This window comes from Delphinus delphis, chromosome 1 (genome assembly GCF_949987515.2).
Source record: "Delphinus delphis chromosome 1, mDelDel1.2, whole genome shotgun sequence".
Lineage (NCBI taxonomy): Eukaryota > Metazoa > Chordata > Mammalia > Artiodactyla > Delphinidae > Delphinus > Delphinus delphis.
The window spans coordinates 37,396,060-37,419,302 of NC_082683.1; the positions used below are offsets into that span (position 1 = coordinate 37,396,060).

Sequence of the window (23,243 nt, forward strand, 5' to 3'; positions counted from 1 at the left end):
AACGTTTAGCCGCGAGAACGGCGGTTATTCCCTGCCCTGCCCCCAGCTCCCTCCACTGCGGCTCGAGGCGGCGCATGGTCAACCTCCGCCCCTCTGCAGAGTTGAACACTCTGCCTTTCCTCGCACCGCCTCAGAGGCGGAGACCAGCTGGGTTTGGTACTCCCCTTCACATCCCCTCTCCCGACACTAGGGCCAGGGCGCGTGTGAATGAGTGGGTGGGTGGGTATGTGTGTACCCGTTTTTCCCCGCCCCTTCATTCTGCACCCTCCCACACCCCACCTCTCGGCAAGCACGCATCTCCAAACTACCTCTACAAGTACTAACAAACCGGTTTCGGAGACTCGTGTGTTTTCCGACCCCTTCCCACCTTCGGCTCCTTCCTTCCTTCACGTGCACGCGCCGTTAAGACTCCAGCCCCCAACGGGCCGCACGGCCGGGATCTGGAGGCCTGCGCGGCTGTTCCCGACGCGCTACCCGCTGGGAGTGGTAGTTCCGCCCGACCGCTGGCGACACGCCCCTGCCCCAGCGCTGGGCGGATTTCTGGCCGGAGCCTGCTCCTGTGCCAGGGCGGATAAGCTGTTTCTCCGGCCCAAAGTCTCATTGGGTATCGCACAACGGGAAGGGGTGGCGCTGCCATGGCACAGAAGGAAACAAAAGTGAAAGCCTGTCACGACTAGAAGGTGTTACTACTAGGAAGAATTCTCTGAGCCCATTCTGCACGGGAGGCTAAACCATGTGACGGTCGGCAACCAGGAAGCTAGACTACATAGAATCCTGAGGAATGGAGGAACTGGCTAGCGTTTCTGTTGTTTTCAGTTAAACGCGCAAATTGCCTGATGGTGTTTCCTTTGATAGACTGTGAAATGGAGTCCCAGAGAAGGGAAGGGACTTGCTCAAGGTCACAAAGCCCACAAACAAAAGTTAAAGCGGAGGGTGACAGAAGGAATCTAACTTCCGGGTCACCCTAAAGGCTCTTACCCTCACACCCTTCATGGAAATGAAAGTCCTGCCCCTTGTGCTGTTTATTTCTTAACGAAGTTTCTAGTTACCAGCAGAGAAAATGAAGTGAAAACAGTTTTTTGTTTTTTCTTAAATAGTATTAGTTCAGGACCTTAATGAGGCGTGAGATACGCCCCGTCGCTCCTAGAAACCCTGTTGTTATGCAAAGTAAAAAATGAGTTCCTGAGACGGCAAGCAATTTGGCCAAGTCATACTTGGCCTAGACTCCAAATCTCTCCTACCTTCCTCCACCACCATCACTCTGAGATGGTTTCAGTAGTTGCACTCTACCTTCCCGAACTCTGCGAGGCAGATTCTGCTGGCTGGGAAACCTGGAATACAAAGGCAAGGACCGTTCAGGTACCCTACAGACTTCAAAAGCTGGCTTCCACTAGAACTAAGATTTTCCCCTGTAGGAACCAGTTAGCACTGGTCAAGTCTGCACCCGGACTCATTTTTTTCGGCTCTCAGGAAGTGGGGAGGGCTATCTAACCCCACTTGCCGGAAGTGCTTTCCCGCAGTACCAAGCTGTTCTTGCAATTCAGCTTTCAACCTCCCCGCGCGACGCTGGCAGGTGAGTAGTAGGGCTGTTGTCACAGGTGCAGGTTGGGAAAGGGGGGCACCAAGGCTTCGGAGTAAACTGAGGCCGCGGATACTATTGGGCAAAGTTTCCCGGGGATCTTTGTGTCCCCTTTTCTCTGATGTCTGCTCTAAGGCTTGCAGTTTGCAACTCTTTTATTTGGCGCAGTGGAAATATTGAGCGTTCTCACCCAAATTGAGCGGATTAACCCTTGGGTCTTTGTCCTTAACCCCCTCACCAGTTGCCGTCCCCGGCCTTTAGGCTGTCACTTTTCTCTTTAATACTCTTGAGCTGGAAAGCACATGTCACAGTGCCTAGGGAGTTTGGAAGGTTGAGGGAGCGTTGAGCTTTTTGAAATCCCTTACGAAGGTGATTTTGAACAAAGGTGAGTGTGTGGGCCCTGCAGGTATGTGTGTCTGGGAGTCAGTAGGTGGATGTGGGTGTCATCTAACATCTATTCAGAGACCCGGGATAACTTAACTCCCTACTTGCTTCCTTATACATATATACAGAATGAAGACATTGACGGGCTGGTGTACAGGATTTCTTGAACCAGCCCTAAGATCTGTAATCAAGAAATTAGTTCACTACGTTTTTAAATTAAGCAGCAACTGTGGGTTTTAGATTTTTAGACACCTTATTCTTTTGGTTAAGAATGGGACTTATGTAAATATGACAGATCTGGATTAATAATATTCTCTCTCACTCAGCCACTTACTGGTTGCTTACATTGTGTAAGGTGGGAATAATAGCTAGTATTTTTTGAGTGCCTACTTTGTGTTAGGGACAGTTCTCAGCTTTTTACATGTATTAACTTACTTAATTTTTACAACGACCCTATGTAGTTATCATAAGCCTTATAGGTGAGTGAACTGCACCATAGCCAGGTTAAATAATTTGTCCAAAGTCACATAGCTAATACGTGGTGGAGCCAGGATTCCAACCCAGATTGTTTGACTCCAAAGTCTGCACTCTAACTTAACAGGCTATTACTGCCTTTCAACACCAAGTTGATGAGGTTATTCAATAGTTACAGTAATTACATAGTTACAATGCCTGATTCACAGCTAATTGTATTGATTGCTACTATCATTACTTTAAGCTAAGTCCCAAAATAGATAACTAATAGACCAGACAAGCTATGATTTTCAGTGTTAAAGATAAGAAAGCTGGCACTTCAAGGAAGCAATTTACCCAAGGTCACACAGCTGGGAAATGATGGAGGCATTTGTAAAAATCCAGATCTGTTGTCTCTGTGCATTACTCTTTCTGTTACACCAAACAGCAAAAGCTAAAAGAATGGTTCAGAGAAGAAAAGGATCTATTTACTTAATGTTACTGATATTTTGAAAACATTAATTATTGTTTTCAAAGGAACTGTTATATGGAAGAAATTATCCCGAATTACTACTTTTTAAAACTTATGTATAAAGTGAAGAAAATTAAATGACATCTTGTTTTGTACACAGCAACATGCTTCTGATTCAGATGTTCCACTGAGCTATAAAAATACATTAATCAGAACTGTGTGGCATCTTCCTAAGCAAGACTTCCAATGGGGCCCACTATGGTTCACTTCATCCAGAAGTTTTCTCGAGCATCTTCAAAGGTTGGTTTATTCAGCAAATATTTGAGCATTACTTTCCAGGCATTGCTTGGCTAGGCAATAGTGAAAAAGAAGACAAAAATCCTTACCCTCTTATATTCTGGTTGATCGGGGGAAGAGTAAAATATAAATAAGTGACATCTAATATGTCAAGTGGTAAGTGCTGTGGAGAACTATAGAGCAGGGAAGGGGAATAGGGACAGTAGACTTAAGGATTGCATTTATAAATAGGGTGGTCAGAAGTGAGGCAATGAGCCATGCAGGTACCTCAGGGAAGAACATTCTAGACAAAAAGGAAAAAAAAAGCCTCAAGATGGAATCATTCCTAGCATTTTGAGTAACCACCAAGATTCTTAAATAACTTTCATTTTTTTCTTTAATCCAACATTTTTTGAGTTAATGTTGATCTGCTTAACTGTTGAAGTATGGAATCTACTCACTAAAGCGCAGAATCAGCAAGAGAGGTTATTGCTTTGGCCATGTACCATGAAAGGCACTGGGGATTTTTTTTTTTTTTAAGGCAAAGAAAAATATATGGTCCTGGCTCTCAAGTCTACTGAGACAGACAAGTAAACACATGATTTTAATTCACCGTGAGAATTATGATGGAAGTGTGTATATGGTACTTATAGGAGGATTACATCAGATTGGAGAAAGCTTCAAGCCGAATTTTTAAAGATAAGTTCCCTAGATAGAAAAATGGTAATCTAGAATTCTAGGCAGACATATGTAGAAAGGCATGAAGCTATGACAATTATGCAGTGTCTAAAGCTTAATTTTCTCTACATAAAATAGCATTTCCACAGTAATTAGTGCTGCTTCTTTTGCAATTTATAAATAGAAGAGGCAGTTTAGAATGCCAAAAACTGAAGACCTAGTCTTTAGCTGTTCCTCCTTCAGATATTTCTTTCATGGGATAAGTTTAGTGGTAGGCCAAAATATATCACTGGTTTCTATTCAGTAGTTTCTTTTGCATGTTGTATAGCTGTTTAATAGTCTTTGCCAGCAATAATAACATCATCCTGTAGTCCAACCTTTCTTTAAGTTCGATGTGCTAACAGAAAGCAGGCGGTTTGTTTTTATATTGTCTCAGATTGGGACTAAAACATTTGATGATTTCCTTTTTTTAAATCTGTTTTTTGTCTTCTCATTCTGTTTTCCCTATAGATGCTGAAGTACCCTTCCACAATCAGACTAGGAGTCAGAAGGAGAATAGAAACATTTTCTCTCAAAACAGGCCTCCAGCAGAACTTTTCCCCTTTGTTTCCAAGGCCTTGGCTTGTCTCATCATTTCCAGTGTGTATGAGCAAGACACAATATTATCACACTTCCCCATGCAGCTTTAAGAAGAAGCAAGAGCAAGCAGTACTTCCAGCCAGGCCACCACAAACCATCAGTTACCTGCCTGACAGCCCAAAGCCAGCATTATACATAACTCTGGCAGGACTAATCCCCTTCATTGCTCCACCACTGGTCATGGTGATGACAAAGACTTATATTCCCATATTAGCTTTTACTCAGATGGCTTATGGAGCCAGTTTCCTATCTTTCTTGGGAGGGATCAGATGGGGTTTTACTCTGCCACAAGGTAGTCCAGCCAAACCAGACTTCCTCAATTTAGCTAATAGTACAGCTCCTGTTGTGTTTTCATGGCTTGCGTTCTTTATTTCTGAAAGACTCAGTGAAGCTATAGTCACAGTAATAATAGGTTTGGGGATAGCATTACACACTGAACTTTTTCTCTTGTCACATTATCCCAATTGGTTCAAAGCCCTGAGGATAGTAGTCACTTTAGTGGCCTTTATTTCATTTGTAATCACTTTACTAGTTAAAGGTTTTTATCCAGAGAAGGGACCCAAGAGACTTAGGCAAGTAGAATAAATATAAAACTACTCTGTAGATGACGTTAGCATGTTGGCTAGGAGCCTTGTAAGGTTGTGTTTTGGCATCACCTTTTTCTACCTCTCCAGTTTAGCTCTTTTTTCCCACCAGTGGTGATTTATTCTTCCCCAATTATTCTTCATTTCTAGAAATCTTTATTTTATAAGGAATCACTGAGAAACAGCTTGAAAACCCTTAACAAGTCCTTTTCATGTTATATTAGGTTATAGTTCTCATTCAGTCTTTTTATGAACTTTATAGTCATCCACTTAAAAATTTCAATGTTTTGATTGTTTTGAAAAATGTAAATTAAAAGATGAAAAACCTTTGTGCTAGAGCTTTAGGATCATTGAAAACACACACACACACACACACACACACACACACACACACACACACACACACACACACACACACACACACACTCACAGGAAAACTTGGTATCCATGAGTGTCTGAAAACAATAGGTGGCTCCAGTGTGGAGTTTTCATTGCAGTTGCCCCTGGGAATTGCATTTCCAAGCTCTTTTTACCTGGCACAACCTAGTTATTTGAACTGACAGGATCTGTGGCTCTGAAGTCAGTAGGGAGCAGTGTCACGAGGGAAAAACTATGTTCAAAGAAAAGCTAGACACATTTTCCAGGTTTTACCAGGATATTTGGCAGAGTATAGATGCAACATCTCCAAACATAACACCAGCTGGTCAAAAATAGTTAAATAGTTAAAAGAATAAAGGCTCTAGGATATACAAACTAGGAAAAGTCAAGCTGGAGACATCTTAATGTTCTATCTAGTTTTGCATGTCAACTCACACAAAAGCTTTTTTAAAACAGTAAAAGCAACACCTTGAATTCTAACTTTAAAACTTAGTCTTTTGAGATGCTTAGTCTCATAAAAAAGAAGAAACATTTTCAATGTTATAAGAATTTAAATCAGGAAATGGTATCATCTGGTATACGTTACCTTTGTATAAGTATTCGAATATTAGGTAACTTAAATTTCGTAAGTAAATTATATACATATAATTTTCACTTTAATGATTCTTGCTGTGGAAAGATCATAATCTAGAGTGGTAACTTGTTTACTTTGTTACACAGCTGTTACAAGATTTTTTTATGAATTGTGTGTTCAAGTCCTAATCCACAGCATCTCAGAATGTGACCTTACTTGCAGACAGGGTCTTTACAGAGTTATTAATAAGGTTAAAGTGAGGTTATAAGGGTAGGTTGTAATGTAATATTACTGGTGTTCTTATAATGGAAAATGTAGAGATAAACACATATACAGAGAGAATACCATGTGAACATGAAGATCTACATGCCAAGGAGAGAAGCCTTGAACAGATCCCTCCTTCTTAGCCCTCAGAAGGAACCAACTCCACCAGCACCTTGACTTCAGGCCTCCAAAACCGTGAGACGATAAATTCTGTTGTTTCAATTATGTTGTTTCAATTATATATTAACAAATATAACACTATAGAGCTAGAGCTTGTTCTGATCATTAAGAAGCTTACCAGTTAAAAGCCTGTGGCTGAAATCACCACACGATCCTTCTTTATTAATGTAGAGAAAAGTTTACTACAGCTTGATACTGAAGGAAAGAAAGCTCATACTCTTCAGAAGATCCTTCTCAGATCCTACTCAGATTGTTTCAGTGAGGAAAATTACTTCTTTGCTTCTCTTAAATTGCATGAGGACTGCACAAACTTAAAACTTTTCTCTGATCTCAATCTTTCAGAATACGGCCAAGTCATATTTTTAGGCTAACTGCCCACTTTTTTTTTTTTTTGCCCGTGCCACAAAGCATGCAGGATCTTAGTTCCCCAACCAGGGATTGAACCCATTCCCCCTGCAGTGGAAGCTCTGAGTCCTAACCACTGGACCACCAGGGAATTCTCTACAGTGTGCAATTTTTAAGTACATTGGACAGGATATTTAGAAGTATATTGAATTGTTAAATATTTTGGAGGAAGATCACGTTAACAGTTGCTCAGAAAACAGAATTAAATGTAAAACTAAATGTGCAAGTCCTTAAAGTTGAAACACTAAAAATCATGGGCAGTCCTACTACACTTTGATAATCCAGGAATGCTGCTAATAAGCTAAATTAATTAGTAATACAAGAAAAAGCAAAGAAATCAAGATACTTTATTAGTACATTCTTTTTAAAACAATCTGTCATTACCTAGGAAATAATCATATTTATAATTACTTATTTTCAGGCATTGTCTGGACCTATTAGGCCCAAACACTGATTGTGTTGACTACATTTCTGCCACAGCAGTACAAAATGCCTCCCTTCATAGTGCCATTTTAGGTTGGCATCAGGCAATAATGAAAATTAAATGATAGGAAAATTTGTAAATCTCTTGAACCAGAATGCAGATTCTCTTTAACTAGAAATATTAAAGGCACATGAGTTACAACTCAAATAGTTTACAAATTATCTTGATACTTCATTCCTTGACATTTTACAGATCCCAGCCAGGCATCTGTGACCCTTCAGACTTTCAGGGTACCCCAAAGAATGGGATACAGAGCTTTCTGTCTGCACTACGTAAGCTTTTCTTAATATATGCATATGGTTAAGTTATGAAGGAAAGTATCTTTGTGAGTCTATCCAAATATTTTGGATATGAGTGCTGCCTGAGTCTTTAATGCTTACCAAAGGTTTTCTATCTAAATAAGCCACTGATGCCTATAATATACTGGAGGATTGTACAGAAAAGGGGAAATCAGGGATATACAAATCAAATCCTGGAACAGCCAGGTAAACCTAAATGTATAAGACCTTTAATATATATGGCTCCAACTGACTAGTAGAAATAATTTAAAAGTGATGATCATGTACACAAAGAATCTTCGTCTCAGAAATGGACAGAAAACAATTCTTTAGACTGCTTCTCAGGGAAAATGAGAAGTTTTGAGAAGCAGTTTTGGGTCAGAGGCCTTTCAGCGTACACTTATGAGTTAGTATCTGTAAAAAGTTTTACAGGTACCTACAATTCCATCTTCTCCAAGCCAGGCAGCAGCTTTGTACTAAACTCATATTTAGGCTTGCCCAAGTGTGAGTATGCTTTACCAAGCTTGATAATCTAATAAATTCCCTCTTCCCAAAGCTAAACGTATTTTTGGTAACTATTTAGAAAAAGGTGCATTCAACCTGCTGGGCTCTATCACCCATTACATCATCCTATTGCAATAAAGGACTGTCACTAAGAACCTCCTATTAATTCCTCATCTGCATTCCAGCATCAAGACAAAACCATAAGTGAGCAAAAGCTTTTTTATGCTGTTATCAACAGGTGAAAACTTATATATATAAATAGCTAGATATTTCCCACATGTCCCTCCCAGTTTTCCTGCTGTTAATAAAAAGTTTTGGACTAGTGAAAACTCCTGGAATAAAATAAAAGTAGGAAGTTGCTTCATTGGCTTTTCTTTGTAGGGTAAACTATGACCATGGAAAATTGCACTCTGGATTGAATCATGAATGTATAGATATCTTTAAACTGTCTCATTGATATTCTTAAATGACACAATGGTCATGTTACAGCTTAACTGCACTGGAGAAGCAGCTAAAGGGACTATTTGCCAAGAAGCTTCTAGCAAATCATTTTTACAAATAGGACTCTACTCCTAATTGGACAATTCTAGAGCATAAACAGCATATCTATTGGTAAGCTTGGCAAATTTGTGTGAACTCTTTATTGATTTAGGATATATTCCATATCGCTTCTCACTCAAATTCTTTAAAAAAATCATTTTTTACTCATTTATCTACCAAATTCACAGAAAACTCAACAGATGAAAGGGTCCTATCACCAAACACAAGTGTGATTTGCAAAAGGTGAGATCCTGTATTTTCAAAATGTTGCCTGTGCTCTCTTACGCTTACTATTTCATAGTACAGCAACACCTCCTTCACAACGACTGGTGATCATGTTACCAATTTCTGTCCATGTATCTGAATGAGGGTTATAAACTTCAACTGAGTCCAAGGTACCTGGGGCCAAGAAATCGTGACTGGAAGATCGACCTCCAGAAACATACAGAAGCCCGTTGACTGCCACAGCACACATGCCTGCTCTAGGCACTTTCATTGAAGCAACTTCAACCCACTTTTCCTGGATAAGGGAAAAAAAGAAGTTAGCAGTGCCATAACATGGTAACAGGGAAAAGTGCTGAGAAATTAGGTACTCTGGTTCTTTTTTAAAATTTTTATTTATTCTTTTAATATTTATTTTTATTTATTTATTTATTTAGGCTGTGCTGGGTCTTAATTTCGGCATGCGGGGATCTTTGTTGCAGCACTTGAGATCTTTTAGTTGCGGCATGCGAACTCTTAGTTGCGGCATGCATGTGGGATCTAGTTCCCTGACCAGGGATGGAACCTGGGCCCCCTGCATTGGGAGTACTGAGTCTTACCCACTGGACCACCACGGAAGTCCCTCTGGTTCTTTTTACATGTTTAAATTTCAAACTCACAATCCAGTCATATAAGTATATAGAACATTTTAAATTGAAGTTTAAAATAGTGAATTTAGAGGAAAGTAATGAAGAATATATCTGTGATTAATTATAAGTTATGGTCACCAAGAGATAATCTAGAAATTTACCAGGGAAGTCTGGAAGGACTTTTTAAAATCTTTAATATAATAGGTCTTATAAATCTCCAAGAGAACAATACAGTAAACAACACTGGCCAAATTTATTCGAACATGGATTCCTTTTTTCAAGGACCATCTGGTGCAGTTAGTAATTTGCAAAACATATTTTCAGAAAGGTAGTACAGATCAGGGATTGGAAACTAGGGCCTATTTTTGTAAACCTACAAACTAAGAATGATCTTTCCATATTAAAAGGTTGTTTAAGGGACTTCCCTGGTGGTCTAGTGGCTAAGACTCCATGCTCCCAATGCAGGGGGCCCGGGTTTGATCCCTGGTCAGGGAACTAGATCCTGCATGCCGCAACTAAGAGTTCACATGCTGCAAGTAAAATCCCGTGTGCCACAACTAAAGAACCTGCATGCCGCAACTAAAGATCCCGCATGCTGCAACTAAAGATCTTGCATGTAGCAACGAAGATCCCACATGCCGCAACTAAGACCCAACGCAGCCAAATAAATAAATAAATATTTTAAAAAACGTTTATTTAAAAAAATATATATGGAAAAAGAAGAGATTGTATGTGGCCCCCAAGGCCGAAAATGTTTACTATCCGGCCTTTTAATAGAAAGTTTGCTAACTCCTGGTATACATTATTCACTGAAGAAATTTCAATCAGCTGCTATATCCAAAATGACTGTAAAGTCTTACTCCAGGGAATATGTCTATACCCAGAAAACAGGAAAGCTAATAAAGTTCCTGAGAAATAATCAAGAGAGAAAAGAAAAAGTTTCCAGATTAAAAAAAAAGAATCTGAAAATAAAGCATATGATGCACAAAGTTTATAAAGTCATAAAAGATGAAAAAAGATTATTCATCAGTGCTAGAGAGTGAACTTTTTGAGGAGAGCAACTTAATGAGCTTCACATCCCGGTACCCAGTATAGAACCAGCACATTATAGATGCTGATCTGAACTTAAATGAAATTCTGAAATACTAACACCAGGGACAATCCTTTGAAATTGAAGGACCATATTAAACTTGAAGGCTATTTGATTATATGAAGTTACAGAATACATCACAAAGTTTTCACAGCTGAAAAAATACTCATTTTAAAAGATAGATATATTCACAAAAATACCTATAGCTGGTTAAGGTAAATCAGGATGTTGGGTTTATGTTTATCATTAGGGAGAGCTAACCTTTGCTCCCCTACAAAAATGGCTCTGGACAAGAAGAGTAAGGGAATCATGGGGCTCATTCAGTAATGTTTATCTTTCATTTCTATCAGTGTATTAACTACAATTTGCTTTTTATTTTGAGTCCCCTCAAAATAAACTCTGTAAAACCAGAAACATGTTTTACATTATCTTTAGGGTTTGAATCTATAATGTAGGACTTTAGTAGACAGTAAATAACAATAACATTTCAGATTTATGCATGAAAAACCAAGGTAACATTACTGATAAGCACTTAACTTTGAAATGAAAATGTATTCATTTTTAGCCATAGAGAAACATTAGCAAGAGAAAGCGCCCTCAGAAAGTTCACTTTCTCTATTCCCCACATATAATAGAGACCACTTAGAAAGTGAAAGGAACCTGAAATATCACCAAAGTTTGAAACTTGTCACACATGAGAATCAAAATTATGCTTTACAACAAAACAAAAATTCTACTTTTGCCATCTCTATTCAAGATTATACTGGAGGCTCTAGCGAGGGCAATTAGTAAAGAAAATGAAATAAAAGCCATCCAGATTGGAAAGGAAAAAATAAAATGATCTCTAATTATAGATGACATGATCTTGTACATAGAAAATCCTAAGGAATCCACAAAAACAGAGTACAAGTGCTGCAAGGTTTCAGGATATAAGATGAATATACAAAAATTGATCAAATTATTATACACTAGGAATGAAAAAAGCTGAACATGAAATTAAGAAAATTCAATTTACAATAGCATCAAACATAATAAAATATTTAGGAATAAGTTTAACCAACAAAATGCAAGATACTGAAAACTATAAAACACTGTTGAAACAAACTGAAGAAGACCTAAATAAATGGAAAGACATCCCATGTTCAAGATGAAAAGACCTAATATTGTTAAGATGGCAATACTCCCCAGATTGATCTCAGATTCAGTGTAATCCCTATCAATACCCTGCTGGCTTCTTGGTAGAAACTGACAAGCTGATCCTAAAATTCATATGGAATTCAAGGGACCCAGAACAGCCAAACCAACTTTTAAAAAGAAATTCCAAGTTGGAGGACTCACAATTTCTGATTTCAAACCACAGAGCTACAGTAACTAAGACAGTGTGGTAATGGCATAAGGATAAATATAGAGATAAATGAATAGAATTAAGAGTCCAGAAATAAACCCTCACATTTATGGTCAACTGATTTTCAACAAAGATACCAAGACAATCAAATGGAAAAGAGTCTTTTCAACAAATGGTGCTGGGACAACTGGTTACCACATGCAAAAGAATGAAGGTAGACCTCTTCCTCACACCATATACAAAAATTAACTCAAAAATTAATGAAAGACCTAAATATAACTGTAAAACTTTAAAAAAAGAGTAGGCATAAATCTTCATGATCTTGAATTAAGCAATGGTTTCTTAGTTATAACACCAAAGGCACAAGCAACAAGCGAAAAAAATAAATTGGACATTAAAATTAAAAACTTTTGTGCTTCTAAGAATACCATCAAGAAAATGAAGAAAACCATAGGATGGGAAAACAATTTTGCAAGTCATATATCTGACAAAGGACTTGCATCTAGAATATATAAAGAACTCATATCCAGTAATAAAAAGACAAATAATCCATTTTACAATGGACAAAATTAGAACAGATTTTTCTTCAAAGAAGGATAAATGACCAATAAGCACATAAACGGTGCTCAACCTGGGCTTCCCTGGTAGCGCAGTGGTTGAGAGTCCGCCTGCCGATGCAGGGGACACGGGTTCGTGCCCCGGTCCGGGAAGATCCCACATGCCGTGGAGCGGCTGGGCCCGTGAGCCATGGCCGCTGAGCCTGCGCGTCCAGAGCCTGTGCTCCGCAGCGGGACAGGCCACAACAGTGAGAGGCCCGTGTACCGCAAAAAAAAAAAAAAAAAGATGCTCAACCTAATTGACCATCAGGAAAGTACCAGTCAAAACCACAATGAGATACCAGTCCACACCTACTAGGTCAGCTATAATAAAAAAAGATAAATAATAAGCATTCAATGTAGAGAAATGAGAACCCTCATATACTGCTTGTGGTTATGTAAAATGGTATAGCCCCTTTAGAAAACAACCTGGCTGTGCCCCAAAAGGTTAAACATAGAGTTACCATATGACCTAGCAATTCCACTCCTAGGTATATTCCCAAGAGAAATGAAAACATTCAGTCCACAAAAAAAACATGTACACAAATGTCCATAGCAGCACTGTTCATAATAGCCAAAACACTGAAACAACTCAAGTGTTTGGTTTGTGAATTATATTTCAATAAAAAAATATAAAAATAAAAATCCTTTCTACTTATAAAGAGAAAAAAGTAAATTTAAAAATCTTTAGGTTTTGAACGTTTTAATAACCAAAACTAGTTTAAGAACCATAAAATTCAAATAACACTAATCCATATTTCATAAAATATGTTCCCTGAAACACTTTTCTCCCGCAAGATGTTTCACAAACAAAAGTAAGGGTTGTGTGGTCAATTAAATTTGAGAGACTTAGCATAAAGATTCATGAAGTATATTATTTAATAAATTGTGTAAAGAAGTCCTGTAAGAAACGTATTCAACTTTGTTTAATCCAACTTTCCCTAAGTATAATTGACCAGGGCAACTCATGTTACCAAATTCCTATTAACAATGCAAAAAAATAGTATTCCATGGCAATTAATTTGGAAAAAATTTGTCTAACCTATAAGTCTATGGCATAACACACCTTGTACTTCCATTATCCCAGCACTTAATAAACTGTAATGCAATTGTTTGTCTATTTATTTCTCTATATTCCCCACTAGAATGTAGGCTTCTTGAGAGCTGGGGCCTTATATATTTAGTTTGCCTTTGTTTCCCCAGGTCTGTAAGTATTTGTGAATGAATAAATGGACTAATAAACAAATGCATGGCAGAACAGTGACTCAATGAAGATACAACCTACTTTCTCTTCTTTTCCTAGCATAATTGCATCAACCTAGTAACTGAGGGCATGAGAGAATAATGGGGCGCTCATATGGGCAATGATAAGATGGGTAATATGCAGAGGTGGCAGGTGGAGAAGACAGCTAGTATGGTAGGTAGATTTGTTTCATTGAACAAATAAGTAAATAGAGAATACCAGGAGCCAAGTTTTTAACTGATAGAGAAGGTATTTACAAACATGGGAATGGCGAAGGCCTGAAAGAATCTGAGGTATACTGGAATTGGTGCTATCATTGTGAACTCATGGTTTTATAACATATATGCACAGATATAGAAATACTTATAAATGAATATGTGTGTGAATACATATATACACATATATACATTTGCTGTTTACTGTTTATGTTTAGCTGTTTACTGAAAATACCTAGAAGCAGCAATACCCCAGTAGCAATGAGTACTCTGAGTGACTAATCTTGGTTTCTAAATACTGTCCTTCACTAAGAGGAACTAATGCTTCTTGGAGAAATGACTGATTCCAGGGCCAGATCAGAGAAGTATAAGCTTTCTTGTACTTGAAATATTTTATTATGCCAGATAGTAAAGAAATGCTCAGTGAATGATGGAATCATGTTAAAAGGACGGAAACAGAATGGATTTCTACTTTCAGTCATGATAGAGTAATTGTTACCAAACTTGCCCTCCTACCATAAAGACCTAGAAAACTCAACAAACTATATGAAATAAAGTCCTCAGACAATGGACAACAGGCAATGAAAAACTGTGATTCAGAAAAAGAAACAAACAATGTGAGCTCCATGGTTGTCCAGGCTTTCTGCCTGGAGGGCTTTGTGAATAGCAGTACAGGGAAGGGAATCCCAAGCAGAGTATGACAGTCAGCTGATCCAGGAGACAGAAATCAGAGTTTAGAGAGGATTATGCAGTTGAGACATGCAAGGAAGAGTGCTAGAGGACAGAGGTTCCCCTGAGTCTGGCTGAATACCCCTAAACTATGCATGCATAAAATGAGACTCTATGAAAGAAAATAAAAATAATAAAAAATAAAAACAACAAACAGAAAGTTAAAAAAAATTTTTTAAGTGGAAAAAAAAGAAAAAAAAATGAGCCCCTATGAGAACAGTCAAAAAACAACTAATAGGAGGATGTGACATAGTTAGACATATATTTGGTCTCTGACCCCAGTTCTTGACACAGAGCTCCTAAATCCCTTGGAATTTCCTGGGTGATAGGAATGTCTCCTCCTTAATAAGGCAACTCTTGGCAGGATCCTGTATAACCTCAGGATGGGAGCCTTTTACCAGAAAAATCAAGCCCAGATTAGAAGCTTGGAATGTTCAGTCCATACCCTATCATCCAGGGAGGAGAGAGGGGCTGGAGGTTGAAATAATAATTGATCATGCCTATGTGATGAAACCTCCATAAAAATCCTAAACTATGGGGTTTGGAGAACTTCTGGTTTGATGACCACATCCACATGCCAGGAAAGTGATACCCCAAACTTCACTGGGGCAGAAACCTGTAATCAAGACACTTCTGGATCTTGCTGTATGTACCTCTTCATCTGGCTGTTCATTTGTATCCTTTATAATAATATAGAATATAAAAATGATATATTCTATTCTATATTATATTCTATTATTCTATATTTATAATAATATATAATATCCTTTATACTAAACTGGTAATAGTTAAGTAAAGTGTTTCCCTGAGTTCTGTGAGCCATTATGGTGAATTATTGAACCTGAGGAAGGGATCACGGGAACCCTTAATTTGTAAACAAGTCAGTGGTTAACCTGAGGACTGGCGTCTAAAGTGAGGGGCAGTCTTGTGGGACTGAGCCCTTAACCTGTGGGATAGCTAGTGTCAGAACTGAACTGACTTGTAGGACACCCGGTTGGTGGTGTCCACAGAGAATTGGAGAAGAGTTTGGTGTGGAAAACCCACACATTTGGTGTCAAAATATTGTGAGCAAAGAAACAGTTTTCCTTTAGAGGAGCTTAACAATTCTCAGAGCTCACACAAGACTGGATGATATTCTAGTTGTTGTTTTTTTATATCTTTATTGGAGTATAATTGCTTTACAATGTTGTGTTATTTTCTGCTGTACAACAAAGTGAATCAGCCATATATATACATATATCCCCATATCCCCTCCCTCTTGCGCCTCCCTCCCACCCTCTCTATCCCAACCCTCTAGGTCATCACAAAGCATAGAGCTGATCTCCCTGTGCTATGCCGCAGCTTCCTACCAGCCATCCATTTTACATTTGGTAGTGTATATGTGTCAATGCTACTCTCTCACTTTGTCCCTGCTTCCCCTTCGCCCCCAGGGTCCTCAAGTCCATTCTCTACGTCTGCGTCTTTATGATATTCTAGTTTTGACAAGCCAAAATGAAGAGACCTTGTTGAACAGCTAGGGCATACAGTAGAGAGTCAAGAAGGGCCATACTTCAGTGGTAGGGCTAAACTATACCTAAAAGACCTAGATCTTCTAGACCTTCCCTACAAAGCTTAAAAACAAGTCTCAAATAAATCAATCTTATTTGCAAATAATTTAACTGTCTATCAAAACTAAACTCAACACTTCTTATAGGAAGAAGACAAAATCCAAATACTCAACAACATAACATTCACAATGTCCAACATCCAATCAGTTACTAGAAATGTGGAAAAGCAAAAACACTCTGACTTAAACCAGGAAGAAAAATTTCAACAGATACAGATCCAAAAATGACAAGATAATAGAATTAGCAGACAAGAACTTTAAAACAGACATCATAAATATATTCAAGGATCTAAAAGAAAACATGAAAATGATGAGGAGAGAAATGGAAGACATTTAAAAAGCAACAACCAAAAAGATCTTCTAGAGCTAGAAAATATAATACCTGAAATGAAAATTTTCCTAAATGGAATTAGACACTGCAAATTAAAAGTTTAGACATTGATTAATGAACTTGAAGACACAGCAAGAGAAACTATCCAAACTGAAGCACAGGGAACAAAGTTTCAGTTATGCAGGATGAGTAAGTTCTAGCAATCTAACGTACAGCATGGTGACTATAGTTAAGAATACTATATTGTTTTCTTGTGTTTTTTTTTGCGGTACGCGGGCCTCTCACTGTTGTGGTCTCTCCTGTTGTGGAGTACAGGCTCCGGACACGCAGGCTCAGCGGCCATGGCTCATGGGCCTAGCCGCTCCGTGGCATGTGGGATCTTCCCGGACCAGGGCACAAACCCGTGTCCCCTGCATCGGCAGGCGGACACTCAACCACTGCGCCACCAGGGAAGCCCCTATACTGTATACTTGAAATTTACTAAGAAGGCTGACCTTAAGTGCTCTCACCACTCACATAAAAAAAAGGAAAAGGGAGCTATGTGAGTTGATGGGTATGTTAATTAGCTTGATTGTGATAATCATTTCACAATGTATACATAGAGCAAAACATCACACTGTACACCTTAAAATTATACAATTTTTTTTGGTCAATTATACCTCAGTAAAGCTGTAAAACAAAACCAACAAAAACAAACTGAAGTACAGAGAGAAAAAGGATGGGAAGAAATTAACAGAGCCTCAGTGACCTATGGGGCAATATCAAGTGGCCTTACATGCATGTTACTTAAGTCCCAGAAAAACAGCAGGAGAATATTTGAAGGAATAAGGCTGAAAATATTCCAATCTGATGGAAGCTATAATTCCACAGATTCAAGAAGTTCAATGAATTCCAAGCAGGTTAAACACCAAAATCCAACAAGACATACCATATTCAAATTACTGGAAGCCCATGATAAAGAGAAAAATCTTAAAAACTGTCAAAGAGGGACTTCCCTGATGGCCCAGTGGTTAAGAATCCATCTTGCAATGCAGGGGACGCCAGTTCGATCCCTGTGGAACTAAGAGCCCACATGCCACAGGGCAACAAAGCCCGCACGTAGCAACTACTGAGCCAGGGCACCACAACTAGACAGAAGCCTGCGCACTACAATGAAAAGCCCACATGCCACAACTAAGACCCGATGCAGCCAAAAAATAAATAAATATTTAAAAAAAAAAACTGTCAGGGCTTCCCTGGTGGCGCAGTGGTTGAGAGTCCGCCTGCCGATGGAGGGGACACGGGTTCGTGCCCCGGTCCAGGAAGATCCCACATGCCGCGGAGCGGCCGGGCCCATGATCCATGGCCGCTGAGCCTGCACGTCCAGAGCCTGTGCTCCACAACGAGAGAGGCCACAACAGTGAGAGGCCCGCGTACCGCAAAAAAAAAAAAAAAAAAAAAAAAAAACTGTCAAAGGAAAAAAAAAGACATTACATACATGGGGAAACAAGGATAAGAATGACTACTGACTTCTCATCAGAAACAATGCAAGAACTAACACAACATTGTAAATCAACTATATTCCCTTAAAAATTATAAAGAAAAAGAAACAATGCAAGAAGATAAGTAAACAACAATGTTAAGTGATGGGGGAAAAAAAGAACAACCTAAAATTCTATACTCAGCAAAATATCTCTCAAAAATGATGGTAGAAAAATAGTTTCAGAAAATGAAAGCTTAGAGAATCATTGCCAGCAGACCAGCACAAAAAGAAATATTAAAGGAAGTTCTTCAGGCTAAAAGAAAATGATATGAGATAGAAACTTAGTTGTACACAATGATTAGAACTAGAAATGGTAAATATATGCATAATTATGAAATATTTTCTCAGTAAAATTTACTTATATATAATTGACTGCTTAAGCAAATATAACAACAACATATTGTGGGGTCTACTACATATATAGTAGTAAAATGTACAACAATAGCACAAAGGATGGAAGGGAGAAATGTAAGTATGTTTTTGTAAGTTTCTTACATTAAAAGTGAAGTGCAGGACTTCCCTGGTGGTGCAGTGGTTAAGAATCCACCTGCCAATTCAGGGGACACGGGTTCAAGCCCTGGTCTGGGAAGATCCCACATGCAGCAAAGCAACTAAGCCTGTGTGCCACAACTACTGAGCCTGAGCTCTAGAGCCCACGAGCCACAACTACTGAGCCCGCGTGCCACAACTACCGAAGCCTGCGCACCTCGAGCCCGTGCTCCGCAACAAGAGAAGCCACCACAATGAGAAGCCCGTGCACCGCAACAAAGAGTAGCCCCTGCTCGCTGCAACTAGAGAAAGCCCATGCACAGTAATGAAGACCCAATGCAGCCAAAAAAATAATAATAATAAATAAATAAATACATACATAAATAAAAATTCTTTAAAAAAAAAGTGAAGTGGTAAATCATTAGAGAAATGCAAATCAAAACCACAATGAGGTATCACTCACACCAGTCAGAATGGCCATCATCAAAAAATCTACAAACAATAAATGCTGGAGAGGGTGTGGGGAAAAGGGAACCCTCTTGCACTGTTGGTGTGAATGTAAATTGATACAGCCACTATGGAGAACAGTATGGACGTTCATTAAAAAACTAAAAATAGAACTACCATACGACCCAGCAATCCCACTACTGGGCATATACCCTGAGAAAACCATAATTCAAAAAGATACATGTACCACAGTGTTCACTGCAGCACTATTTACAATGGCCATGACATGAAAGCAACCTAAATATCCATTGACAGATGAATGGATAAAGAAGATGTGGTACATATATACAATGGAATATTACTCAGCCATAAAAAGGAACAAAACGGAGTCATTTGTAGTGAGGTGGATGGACCTAGAGTCTGTCATACAGAGTGAAGTAACTCAGAAAGAGAAAAATACCGTATGCTAACACATATATATGGAACCTAGAAAAATGGTACTGATGAACCTAGTGGCAGGGCAGGAATAGAGATGCAGATGTAGAGAATGGACTTGTGGACACAGGGTGGGAAGGGGAAGCTGGGCCGAATTGAGAGAGTAGCACTGACACATATACACTACCAACTGTAAAATAGATAGTGGGAAGCTGCTGTATAGCACAAGGAGATCAGCTTGGTGCTATGTGATGACCTAGAGGGGTGGGATGGGGAGGGTGGGAGGAAGGCTCAAGAGGGAGGGGATATATGTATACACATAGCTGATTCACTTTGTTGTACAGCAGAAGCTAACACAACACTGTAAAGCAATTATAATCCAATAAAGATGTAAAAAAAAAAGTGAACTGGTATGATATTATTTGAATGTAGATGTAATGCATTAAAATACCTATTATATATAATGCAAACCCAAAAGCAACCACTAAGAAAAAGAGTGAAGAGATATAGTTAATTGGACAAAAGAAATAAAATGGAATACTAAAACAATAACAATATAAAGACAGAAAAGGAGACTTCTCTGGTTGTCCAGTGGTTAAGACTCTGTGCTTCCACTGCAGGGGGTGTGGTTTCGATCCCTGTTTGGGGAACTAAGATCCCAACATGCCGTGTGGTGTAGCCAAAAAATAAAGACAGAAAAGAGGAAAAAACAAGGATGGATTGTGTAAATAGAAAAACAGCAAAATAAGAGTCTAAAACCCAACTGTATCTATAATTACATTATATATAAATAGTAAAAATTCTAAGAAGCCCATTTGAAAGTCAGAGATTGTCAAATTGTAGGAAAAAACAGACCACAACTATGTATTATCTTACAAGAGATGTAGTTTTTAAAGACATAGATTTAAAGTAGAAGGAAAGAAAAAGGTATACAATGCAAATACTAATCAAAAGATAGCTTGGCTACCTTAATATCAGATAAAATAGACTTCAGAGCAAAGAATACTGCCAGAGATAAAGAAAAACATTTCATGGCTATAAAAAGATCAATTCATCAAGAAGATGTAATAATCAATGTATACACATTTAATAACAGAGATTCAAAATATGCGAAGCAAAACCTGACGGGGATGAAAGGAGAAACAGGCAAATCCATAATTACAGATAGAGATTTCAACACTTCTTCCTTAGTAATTGACAAAACAATTGAACAAATTAGAAAAACTAGGGAAGAGAATTCCCTGGCAGTCCAGTGGTTAGGACTCTGCACTTCCATTGCAGGGTGCATGGTTTCAATCCCTGGTCAGGGAACTAAGATCCCACAAGCCTCACCGTGTGGCCAAAAAAAAAGAGAAAGACTAGAAAAGACCTGAATGCTAACCAACTTGACCTAACTGACATTTATAGAACACTATTCTCAACAACAGCAGAATACAAATTCTTTTCAGGTGCACGTGAAACATTTACCAAGACAGAAATCACATAAAATATGCTCTGTGATCACAGTAGAATTATATTAAACCAATAACATAAAGATATCTAGAGAATCCCCAAATATTTGGAAATTAAATAAAATACTTGTAACGACTCATTGGTCAAAGAAGAAATTACCAGGGAAATTAAAAGCTATTTTGAAGTAAATGCTAACTAAAATACAATATATCAGAATGTGTGGGATGCAGTTAAAGCAGTGCTTGAAAACAATTTAGAGCTTTAAAGATTTATATTCTAGAAAAAGAAAGGTCTAAAAATCAATCATCTGAGTTTCTACTTTAAGAATCTAGAAAAAGAAGAGCAAATTGAACCCAAAACAAATAGAAGAAAGGAAAGAAACAGTAATAGTAACAGAAATCAATGAAATAGAAGATGGACAATCAATAGAAAAAAAATCAATGACACCAAAAGTTGATTCTTTGAAAAGAAAAAAAAAAGAGGGAAAAAACCTATAAATAATATCATGAATGAAAGAATACACGGCACTACAGATCATTACAGACATTAAAAGAATAACAGGACACTAAACAATTGAAATCATCCAACCTACCTCTTCAAAGGAATATTTTTCTACAGTGTGAAGAGCATCTTGTGTCTCATTCCACCCTCCAATAGAATAGATGCAGTCATTGAGTGCAGCCACCCCAAGATATGCTCTTCTGGTTCCCATTGGAGGAAGTGGAGACCAACGCTTGGAAAGTGGATCATAAACTTCAAAAGAACGAAGCTCTATTCCTTCATTGCTGATGCCCCCAATCACATAAATTAAACCTGGAAATGGAATATTTTTGCTCAGATGCTATAGAAAATAGGATACAAATAATTATAAAAAGTAATAATTGTGATTTAAGTTTGCTATCTGATATTATACTTAATGCAGGGCTTACAATATTCTTTTAAGAGAGAAAATTGACTTCTGTCTAGTTTATCACAGCTCTCATTTAAGCATGTTACAAAGAATTAGGGGTATGAATTTAAAGTGGCATTGAAGGGCTTCCCTGGTGGCGCAGTGGTTGAGAGTCCCCCTGCCGATGCAGGGGACACGAGTTCGTGCCCCGGTCCGGGAAGATCCCACATGCCACGGAGCGGCTGGGCTCGTGAGCCATGGCCGCTGAGCCTGCGTGTCCGGAGCCTGTGCTCCGCAATGGGAGAGGCCACAACAGTGAGAGGCCCACGTACAATAAAGTGGCATTGAATTTTCAAAAAACTTAATGATGCTATAACAAAACAATTTGTCAGACAAGGATTTCTGATCTTATTCTTTGCTTAATGATCTCAAGTTCCAGATCCACTGCTACCACATATAGGTAAAAAAGGATGGGGAGAAGGATTTTGTTCCCCCTTAAAAACTGTCATACACTTAAACTGGGAATGACATGACCCTGTTGGTGACAACCTAACGGTTGCTCAGATGGACAAAATGAATTTAAATTAGAATAGTTTATGGCTAGATTAAGGTATCAGATACTGTACAGTAGACTGTAATTCACAGAGTTCCTTATTAAATTTAACTGAAAATAATGGTTCTGACAATCAACAATTATTTTTTTTGAGTATCTACTGTTGTTCCTAGAGGTCTAAAGTGAGAAGTTATAAGGAATGGCATTTTAAAAAAATTTATTTATTTGGCTGCACAGGGTCTTAGTTGCGGCACACAGGATCTTTGTTGCCGCGTGTGGGATCTTTGTTGCGGCATGCGGGATCTTTAGTTTCAGCATGCGGAATCTAGTTCCCTGACCAGGGATCGATCCCATGCCCCCTGCATTGGGAGTGCAGAGTCTTAACACTGGACCACAAGGGAAGTACCAAGGAATGGCATTTTAAGAAACATGAGCTAAATGTTAGTAAACTTGGGTTCTAGCTCCAGCTTTGCTAGTAACCAACTATGAGAAAAGACAACTCACAGCCTCCTGATCTTCAGCCTCCTCATCTAAAAATAAAGGGGTTGAAATAGAGAATCTCCAAGATGCCTCTCTAGCTCTATGATTTTAGATGGGAAGATAAAAATAATAAATAAAAAACAATTAGAGAACACTATAATATTAAACAATAGAACATAGTCTGCACCATGTAATTTGAGTATTTAGCTGCTAGCAGAAATCTGAGAAGGTACTCAGAAGGCAGAAAGAATTTCAGCTGGGAACAGAGCAGGCTGAATTGTCACATAACAATGGGCAG

General features: G+C 38.5%; 3 protein-coding genes across 7 annotated transcripts in view; 1 reads left to right on the top strand and 2 right to left on the bottom strand.

Annotated features, from left to right (window-relative positions):
- Window positions 1–449, bottom strand: part of GPBP1L1 (GC-rich promoter binding protein 1 like 1) — a 56,918-nt gene extending 56,469 nt beyond the window's left edge. Inside the window, exon 1 of one of the 2 annotated variants that reach the window (XM_060021389.1) lies at window positions 368–449. The gene's annotated coding sequence lies outside the window, so the exon portion shown is untranslated. Of the gene's footprint in view, window positions 1–328 lie in introns of both variants that reach the window. The other variant, XM_060021382.1, reaches the window with a different exon arrangement.
- A 307-nt stretch (window positions 450–756) lies between these two features.
- On the top strand, window positions 757–4,907 carry TMEM69 (transmembrane protein 69). The gene is given in 4 exon segments (XM_060004706.2): window positions 757–1,573; window positions 3,049–3,188; window positions 4,353–4,692; window positions 4,695–4,907. Coding segments are annotated over 3 exon segments (477 nt in total). The 5' UTR covers window positions 757–1,573; window positions 3,049–3,134; the 3' UTR covers window positions 4,778–4,907.
- Window positions 4,908–5,483: 576 nt separating this feature from the next.
- The window catches only part of IPP (intracisternal A particle-promoted polypeptide), a 39,050-nt gene continuing 21,290 nt past the window's right edge, over window positions 5,484–23,243 (bottom strand). For all 4 annotated transcript variants that reach the window (XM_060021420.1, XM_060021413.1, XM_060021405.1 and 1 more), the window contains 2 exons: window positions 21,616–21,836; window positions 5,484–9,192 (listed from right to left, as the gene is read on the bottom strand). In XM_060021420.1, the coding sequence (XP_059877403.1) occupies window positions 8,968–9,192; window positions 21,616–21,836 (446 nt within the window). In that variant the 3' untranslated portion in view covers window positions 5,484–8,967. The remainder of the gene's footprint in view (window positions 9,193–21,615; window positions 21,837–23,243) is intronic.